The following is an 8,842-nucleotide window of genomic DNA, read 5'->3' as shown; positions in this document are numbered from 1 at the left end:
TAGTCTAGCAGTGTAACCTCAATGTAGCCTGGTAGTGTAACCTCACTGTAGTCTAGTGGTGTAACCTCACTGTAGTCTAGTAGTGTAACCTCACTGTAGTCTAGTAGTGTAACCTCACTGTAGGCTAGTGGTGTAACCTCACTGTAGTCTAGTAGTGTAACCTCACTGTAGTCTAGTGGTGTAACCTCACTGTAGTCTAGTAGTGTAACCTCACTGTAGTCTAGTGGTGTAAACTCACTATAGTGTAACCTCACTGTAGTGTAACCTCACTATAGTCTAGTAGTGTAACCTCACTTTAGTCTAGTAGTGTAACCTCACTGTAGTCTGGTAGTGTAATCTCACTGTAGTCTAGTGGTATAACCTCACTGTAGTCTAGTGGTATAACCTCACTGTAGTCTAGTAGTGTAAACTCACTGTAGTCTAGTAGTGTAAACTCACTGTAGTGTAACCTCACTGTAGTCTAGTGGTAGAACCTCACTGTAGTCTAGTAGTGTAATCTCCTGTAGTCTGGTAGTGTAACCTCACTATAGTCTGGTAGTGTAACCTCACTGTAGTCTGGTAGTGTAACCTCACTGTAGTCTGGTAGTGTAACCTCACTGTAGTCTAGTGGTGTAACCTCCTGTAGTCTGGTAGTGTAACCTCACTATAGTCTGGTAGTGTAACCTCACTGTAGTCTGGTAGTGTAACCTCACTGTAGTCTGGTAGTGTAACCTCACTATAGTCTGATAGTGTAACCTCACTGTAGTCTAGTAGTGTAACCTCACTGTAGTCTGGTAGTGTAACCTCACTGTAGTCTGGTAGTGTAACCTCACAGTAGTCTGGTAGTGTAACCTCACTGTAGTCTAGTAGTGTAACCTCACTGTAGTCTGGTAGTGTAACCTCACTGTAGTGTAACCTCACTGTAGTCTAGTTGTGTAACCTCACTGTAGTCTAGTGGTATAACCTCACTGCAGTCTAGTAGTGTAACCTCACTGTAGTGTAACCTCACTGTAGTCTGGTAGTGTAACCTCACTGTAGTCTAGTGGTGTAACCTCACTGTAGTCTAGTAGTGTAAACTCACTGTAGTCTAGTGGTGTAACCTCACTGTAGCCTGGTGGTGTAACCTCACTGTAGTCTGGTAGTGTAACCTCACTGTAGTCTGGTAGTGTAATCTCACTGTAGTCTGGTAGTGTAACCTCACTGTAGTCTGGTAGTGTAACCTCACTGTAGTCTAGTAGTGTAACCTCACCGTAGTCTAGTGGTGTAACCTCACTGTAGTGTAACCTCACTGTAGTCTAGTGGTGTAACCTCACTCTAGTGTAACCTCACTGTAGTCTAGTGGTGTAACCTCACTGTAGTCTGGTAGTGTAACCTCACTGTAGTCTAGTGGTGTAACCTCACTGTAGTCTGGTAGTGTAACCTCACTGTAGTCTAGTGGTGTAACCTCACTGTAGTCTAGTGGTGTAACCTCACTGTAGTCTGGTAGTGTAACCTCACTGTAGATTTGGTAGTGTAACCTCACTGTAGCCTGGTAGTGTAACCTCACTGTAGTCTAGTGGTGTAACCTCACTGTAGTCTGGTAGTGTACCCACACTGTAGTCTAGTAGTGTAACCTCACTGTAGTGTAACCTCACTGTAGCCTAGTGGTGTAACCTCACTGTAGTCTGGTAGTGTAACCTCACTGTAGTCTAGTAGTGTAACCTCACTGTAGTCTAGTGGTGTAACATCACTGTAGTCTAGTGGTGTAACCACACTGTAGTGTAACCTCACTGTAGTCTGGTAGTGTAACCACACTGTAGTGTAACCTCACTGTAGTCTGGTAGTGTAACCTCACTGTAGTCTAGTGGTATAACCTCACTGTAGTCTAGTAGTGTAACCTCACTGTAGTCTGGTGGTGTAACCTCACTGTAGTCTGGTAGTGTAACCACACTGTAGTCTAGTAGTGTAACCTCACTGTAGTGTAACCTCACTGTAGTCTAGTGGTGTAACCTCACTGTAGTCTAGTAGTGTAACCTCACTGTAGTGTAATCTCACTGTAGTCTGGTAGTGTAACCTCACTGTAGTCTAGTGGTGTAATCTCACTGTAGTCTAGTGGTGTAAACTCACTGTAGTCTAGTAGTGTAATCTCACTGTAGTCTAGTAGTGTAACCTCACTGTAGTCTAGTGGTGTAACCTCACTATAGTCTAGAGGTGTAACCTCACTGTAGTCTAGTAGTGTAACCTCACTGTAGCCTGGTAGTGTAACCTCACTGTAGTCTAGTGGTGTAACCTCACTGTAGTCTAGTAGTGTAACCTCACTGTAGGCTAGTGGTGTAACCTCACTGTAGTCTGGTAGTGTAACCTCACTGTAGTCTAGTGGTATAACCTCACTGTAGTCTAGTGGTGTAACCTCACAGTAGTCTAGTGGTGTAACCTCACTGTAGTCTAGTAGTGTAACCTCACTGTAGTCTAGTGGTGTAACCTCACTGTAGTGTAACCTCACTGTAGGCTAGTGGTGTAACCTCACTGTAGTCTAGTGGTGTAAACTCACTATAGTGTAACCTCACTGTAGTGTAACCTCACTATAGTCTAGTAGTGTAACCTCACTGTAGTCTGGTAGTGTAACATCACTGTAGTCTGGTAGTGTAATCTCACTGTAGTCTAGTGGTATAACCTCACTGTAGTCTAGTGGTATAACCTCACTATAGTCTAGTAGTGTAAACTCACTGTAGTCTAGTAGTGTAAACTCACTGTAGTGTAACCTCACTGTAGTCTAGTGGTATAACCTCACTGTAGTCTAGTAGTGTAACCTCACTGTAGTCTGGTGGTGTAACCTCACTGTAGTCTGGTGGTGTAACCTCACTGTAGTCTGGTAGTGTAACCACACTGTAGTCTAGTAGTGTAACCTCACTGTAGTGTAACCTCACTGTAGTCTAGTGGTGTAACCTCACTGTAGTCTAGTAGTGTAACCTCACTGTAGTCTGGTAGTGTAACCTCACTGTAGTGTAATCTCACTGTAGTCTGGTAGTGTAACCTCACTGTAGTCTAGTGGTGTAATCTCACTGTAGTCTAGTGGTGTAACCTCACTGTAGTCTAGTGGTGTAAACCTACTGTAGTCTAGTAGTGTAATCTCACTGTAGTCTAGTAGTGTAACCTCACTGTAGTCTAGTGGTGTAACCTCATTATAGTCTAGAGCTGTAACCTCACTGTAGTCTAGTAGTGTAACCTCACTGTAGCCTGGTAGTGTAACCTCACTGTAGTCTAGTGGCGTAACCTCACTGTAGTCTAGTAGTGTAACCTCACTGTAGGCTAGTGGTGTAACCTCACTGTAGTCTAGTAGTGTAACCTCACTGTAGTCTAGTGGTGTAACCTCACTGTAGTTTAGTAGTGTAACCTCACTGTAGTCTAGTGGTGTAACCTCACTGTAGTGTAACCTCACTGCAGGCTAGTGGTGTAACCTCACCGTAGTCTAGTGGTGTAACCTCACTGTAGTCTAGTGGTGTAACCTCACTGTAGTGTAACCTCACTGTAGGCTAGTGGTGTAACCTCACCGTAGTCTAGTGGTGTAATCTCACTGTAGTCTAGTGGTGTAACCTCACTGTAGTCTAGTGGTGTAACCTCACTGTAGTCTAGTGGTGTAAACTCACTATAGTGTAACCTCACTGTAGTGTAACCTCACTATAGTCTAGTAGTGTAACCTCACTGTAGTCTGGTAGTGTAACATCACTGTAGTCTGGTAGTGTAATCTCACTGTAGTCTAGTGGTATAACCTCACTGTAGTCTAGTGGTATAACCTCACTGTAGTCTAGTAGTGTAACCTCACTGTAGTCTAGTAGTGTAAACTCACTGTAGTGTAACCTCACTGTAGTCTAGTGGTGTAACCTCACTGTAGTCTACATACAGCATCACCTAGTCTTTCTAGATGACACAACATCTGCTACTATTATGAGTTTGAGGATAAACTGTATCAGAGTGGAGAAGGCTGTTTGGTTGGCCTGCTCGGGGGGGGGGGGGGGGGGGGGGGGAGTCATGTTGACCCTGTAGAGGCAATTAGTAAATCCTCTTTCCTCTTCATATGTCTTACATTGGAGATTGTCAGATGTTTTCCCTTCTCTGTTGCCAGAAGTTAGGAACTACACTACAAGACCAACAGTATGTGTACACCTGCTCTTCCAATATCTCATTCCAAAATCATGTGCATTAATATGGAGTTGGTCCTGCCCTTTGCTGCTATAACAGCCTCCACTCTTCTGGGAAGGCTTTCCACTAGATGTTGGAACATTGCTGCTATAACAACCACCACTCTTCTGGGAAGGCTTTCCACTAGATGTTGGAACATTTCTGCTACAATAACCACCACTCTTCTGGGAAGGCTTTCCACTAGATGTTGGAACATTGCTGCTATAACAACCTACACTCTTCTGGGAAGGCTTTCCACTAGATGTTGGAACATTGCTGCTATAACAACCTCCACTCTTCTGGGAAGGCTTTCCACTAGATGTTGGAACATTGCTGCTATAACAACCTCCACTCTTCTGGGAAGGCTTTCCACTAGATGTTGGAACATTGCTGCAGGGACTTGCTTCCATTCAGCCACGAGCATTAGTGAGGTCGGTCAGGGCCTTTGCTAAAGTGTTGCCACAAAGTTGGAAGCACAGAATCCTCTAGAATGTCATTGTATGCTGTAGCGTTAAGATTTCCCTTCGTTGGAACTAAGGGGCCCGGACCATGAAAAACAGCCCCAGACCATTATTCCTCCTCCACCAAACTTTACAGTTGGCACTATGCATTGGGGCAGTTACATAGCAACACATTTCATGAATGTGACGAACAGTTATTGTGCTGACGATGCTTCCAGAGGCAGTTTGCTGGGTCCTGATGATTGTTACGTGCAATGTGCTTCAGCAGTCGGTGGTCCCGTTCTGTGAGCTTGTGTGGCCGACCACTTTATGGCCGAGACGTTGTTGCTCCTAGATGTTTCCACTTCACAATAACAGCACTTACAGTTGACCGGGGAAGCTCTAGCAGGGCAGACATTTTATGAACTGACCTGTTGAAAAGGTGGCATCCTATGACGGTGCCACGTTGAAAGTCACTGAGCTCCTCAGTACCGGCCAATCTACTGCCAATGTTTGTCTATGGAGATTGCATGGCTGTGTGCTTGATTGTATACACCTGTCAGCAATGTGTGTGGCTGAAATATAATCCTCTAATTTGAAGGGGTGTCCACATACTGCTGTGTATATAGTGTATCAAGTTTGTCTCAATAAAAGCCTATTCTTTTCAGGATTTCTCATTCGTTGTCATCTGCATTTAATTGAAATGCAATCTAGCTGCACCATCCATGTCCTTGACTGTACCAACTGAAATCATGTTTTACATTTATCACATAGTCAAAAAGTATTACATGTATCCCAGCTCATCACATCTCTTTACATTGATCATTTAACTTATGTGCCAAGTTCTGCCAACCCTGTTACACCTGGATGCTCCCTCATGGCCAATCTGTCTCCATCACATATACATTCTAAGTAGTAGTGTATTCTCTCTCTCTCTCCCAGCTCAGCCCTGACATCACAATGACTAGTCAGAAGATCAGTTCTCTCTACACGTTGATTTAGAACACTCTGATATCACAATGACTAGTCAGAAGATCAGTTCTCTCTACACGTTGATTTTGAACACTCTGATATCACAATGACTAGTCAGAAGATCAGTTCTCTCTACACGTTGATTTAGAACACTCTGATATCACAATGACTAGTCAGAAGATCAGTTCTCTCTACACGTTGATTTAGAACACTCTGATATCACAATGACTAGTCAGAAGATCAGTTCTCTCTACACGTTGATTTAGAACACTCTGATATCACAATGACTAGTCAGAAGATCAGTTCTCTCTACACGTTGATTTAGAACACTCTGATATCACAATGACTAGTCAGAAGATCAGTTCTCTCTACACATTGATTTAGAACACTCTGATATCACAATGACTAGTCAGAAGATCAGTTCTCTCTACACGTTGATTTAGAACACTCTGACATTCTCTCAACTTCCATTGGTCAATCCCTCCCTCGCTCGCTCCCTGGAGTTCTCTGGTTGCTGTGGTGAATGGCTTGGCTAGAGTAGTGTCCACTGGTCATCTCAGCTAGTCTGATCAACTTTCCATTACTTGTTCATTACTAGTCCTCAGACCCCTTACTCAATCTGCTGAGGACTAACCCCAAACCCTTTCTTATTTGCAGTGAATGCTGGTTAATTATCTTATTATGTATAAAAGTGGTTCTCATCAGGAAAAGTCTTTGTCTTCTTCAGGTGGTTTTAACCTGCGGTTATCCCAGGGTGGGTTAGGCAGTCATACAGGCCTGACGCCAGTCCAGTCTCTCTCCCTCCATCTCTCCAGCCGTATCTGTTCAAAGAAGGGATTTTCTCCTCTCAACCCTGTGCTCCCCTCCAGAGTGAGGTCTTATGGGCCCAATAACACCCCCCTCTAGTAGGACTCCCCCTCTCTCTCCTCAGTGGCTGGAGAGAAGAGCGTCTCCTACACTCTGCTCTGACCCCTCTGAGGTCAAACAGTCCTCTCATAGTGTTAACGTCCAGGAACACAAGCTATGTTTATCTCTCTTGTTGGTGGTCCATTCGGAGGAACGGGGGGGGGGGACATTTTGGCTGGAGGGGCAATACATAAACACCTTCACAGGGGGAGGGGGGCTGGATGCGTGGGAGTATTGAGTCCTGTCCTTAGTCCCAAACTCTCCTCCCTTTCCTCCTCCTCATCCCTCTCTCCCAGGCTCAGCCCTGGTCACCTGTATTGGAACAGATCTCTGTAAGCCTGGGGGATCTTCTCTATCTCCACAGGCCGAGGCAGGAAGTGCGTTAGTTTCTGGTGTTTCTTCGTTCTCCCCCCCTCCCGTGGCGAGCCGTCCTTGTTGAGCGCGACGTAGTAGAAGCGTCCGGTGTCGGTGTGTTTGTAGAGCGTAGAGGCGTATGTGTTGTACCAATTCTCCTCAAACTGCTCTCTGAACACGCACTCCGCTGTTAACTTCTTCTGCGGAAGAGAGGGAGAGATGGTTGAGTGTGGTGTCCATACAGTAGCTTCATTAGGATATAATTCATGGATTAGTTCATTTATATGTTATTAATATTTTGCCAACAGTTTGAGGAGGAAATTTCACAGCAACAGTTCATAACACAATAATCAACAACAAAGAGCTGCTGACGAGGTGAGAGAAGGTAAGAAGGGGAGACTAAGGGAGAGAAAGCCTGGTGAGGGGGTGAGAGAAGGTAAGAAGGGGAGACTAAGGGAGAGAAAGCCTGGTGAGGGGGTGAGAGAAGGTAAGAAGGGGAGACTAAGGGAGAGAAAGCCTGGTGAGGGGGTGAGAGAAGGTAAGAAGGGGAGACTAAGGGAGAGAAAGCCTGGTGAGGGGGTGAGAGAAGGTAAGAAGGGGAGACTAAGGGAGAGAAAGCCTGGTGAGGGGGTGAGAGAAGGTAAGAAGGTTGAACTAAGGGAGAGAAAGCCTGGCTAGGGGGTGAGAGAAGGTAAGAAGGTGGAACTAAGGGAGAGAAAGCCTGGTGAGGGGGTGAGAGAAGGTAAGAAGGTGGAACTAAGGGAGAGAAAGCCTGGTGAGGGGGTGAGAGAAGGTAAGAAGGGGAGACTAAGGGAGAGAAAGCCTGGTGAGGGGGTGAGAGAAGGTAAGAAGTTGGAACTAAGGGAGAGAAAGCCTGGTGAGGGGGTGAGAGAAGGTAAGAAGGGGAGACTAAGGGAGAGAAAGCCTGGTGAGGGGGTGAGAGAAGGTAAGAAGGGGAGACTAAGGGAGAGAAAGCCTGGTGAGGGGGTGAGAGAAGGTAAGAAGGGGAGACTAAGGGAGAGAAAGCCTGGTGAGGGGGTGAGAGAAGGGGAGACTAAGGGAGAGAAAGCCTGGTGAGGGGGTGAGAGAAGGTAAGAAGGGGAGACTAAGGGAGAGAAAGCCTGGTGAGGGGGTGAGAGAAGGTAAGAAGGTGGAACTAAGGGAGAGAAAGCCTGGTGAGGGGGTGAGAGAAGGTAAGAAGGGGAGACTAAGGGAGAGAAAGCCTGGTGAGGGGGTGAGAGAAGGTAAGAAGGGGAGACTAAGGGAGAGAAAGCCTGGTGAGGGGGTGAGAGAAGGTAAGAAGGTGGAACTAAGGGAGAGAAAGCCTCGTGAGGGGGTGAGAGAAGGTAAGAAGGGGAGACTAAGGGAGAGAAAGCCTGGTGAGGGGGTGAGAGAAGGTAAGAAGGGGAGACTAAGGGAGAGAAAGCCTGGTGAGGGGGTGAGAGAATGTAAGAAGGGGAGACTAAGGGAGAGAAAGCCTGGTGAGGGGGTGAGAGAAGGTAAGAAGGTGGAACTAAGGGAGAGAAAGCCTGGTGAGGGGGTGAGAGAAGGTAAGAAGGGGAGACTAAGGGAGAGAAAGCCTGGTGAGGGGGTGAGAGAAGGTAAGAAGGGGAGACTAAGGGAGAGAAAGCCTGGCTAGGGGGTGAGAGAAGGTAAGAAGGGGAGACTAAGGGAGAGAAAGCCTGGTGAGGGGGTGAGAGAAGGTAAGAAGGGGAGACTAAGGGAGAGAAAGCCTGGTGAGGGGGTGAGAGAAGGTAAGAAGGGGAGACTAAGGGAGAGAAAGCCTGGTGAGGGGGTGAGAGAAGGTAAGAAGGTGGAACTAAGGGAGAGAAAGCCTGGTGAGGGGGTGAGAGAAGGTAAGAAGGGGAGACTAAGGGAGAGAAAGCCTACTGAGGGGGTGAGAGAAGGGGAGACTAAGGGAGAGAAAGCCTACTGAGGGGGTGAGAGAAGGGGAGACTAAGGGAGAGAAAGCCTACTGAGGGGGTGAGAGAAGGGGAGACTAAGGGAGAGAAAGCCTACTGAGGGGGTGAGAG

At 46.4% G+C, this 8,842-nt stretch overlaps 1 protein-coding gene across 1 annotated transcript in view; it reads right to left on the bottom strand.

The window, feature by feature from the left end:
• Nucleotides 1-5,190: 5,190 nt before the first annotated feature.
• Nucleotides 5,191-8,842, bottom strand: part of LOC116355026 (fibroblast growth factor 16-like) — a 59,727-nt gene continuing 56,075 nt past the window's right edge. The window contains exon 3 of the mRNA XM_031797969.1: nt 5,191-7,009. Within this exon, the coding sequence (XP_031653829.1) occupies nt 6,764-7,009 (246 nt within the window). The 3' untranslated portion in view covers nt 5,191-6,763. The remainder of the gene's footprint in view (nt 7,010-8,842) is intronic.

The sequence above is a fragment of the Oncorhynchus kisutch genome, linkage group LG19 (assembly GCF_002021735.2).
Source record: "Oncorhynchus kisutch isolate 150728-3 linkage group LG19, Okis_V2, whole genome shotgun sequence".
Lineage (NCBI taxonomy): Eukaryota > Metazoa > Chordata > Actinopteri > Salmoniformes > Salmonidae > Oncorhynchus > Oncorhynchus kisutch.
Note: the sequence above shows the minus strand (reverse complement) of the source record. Positions and strands in the feature narration are given on the sequence as shown.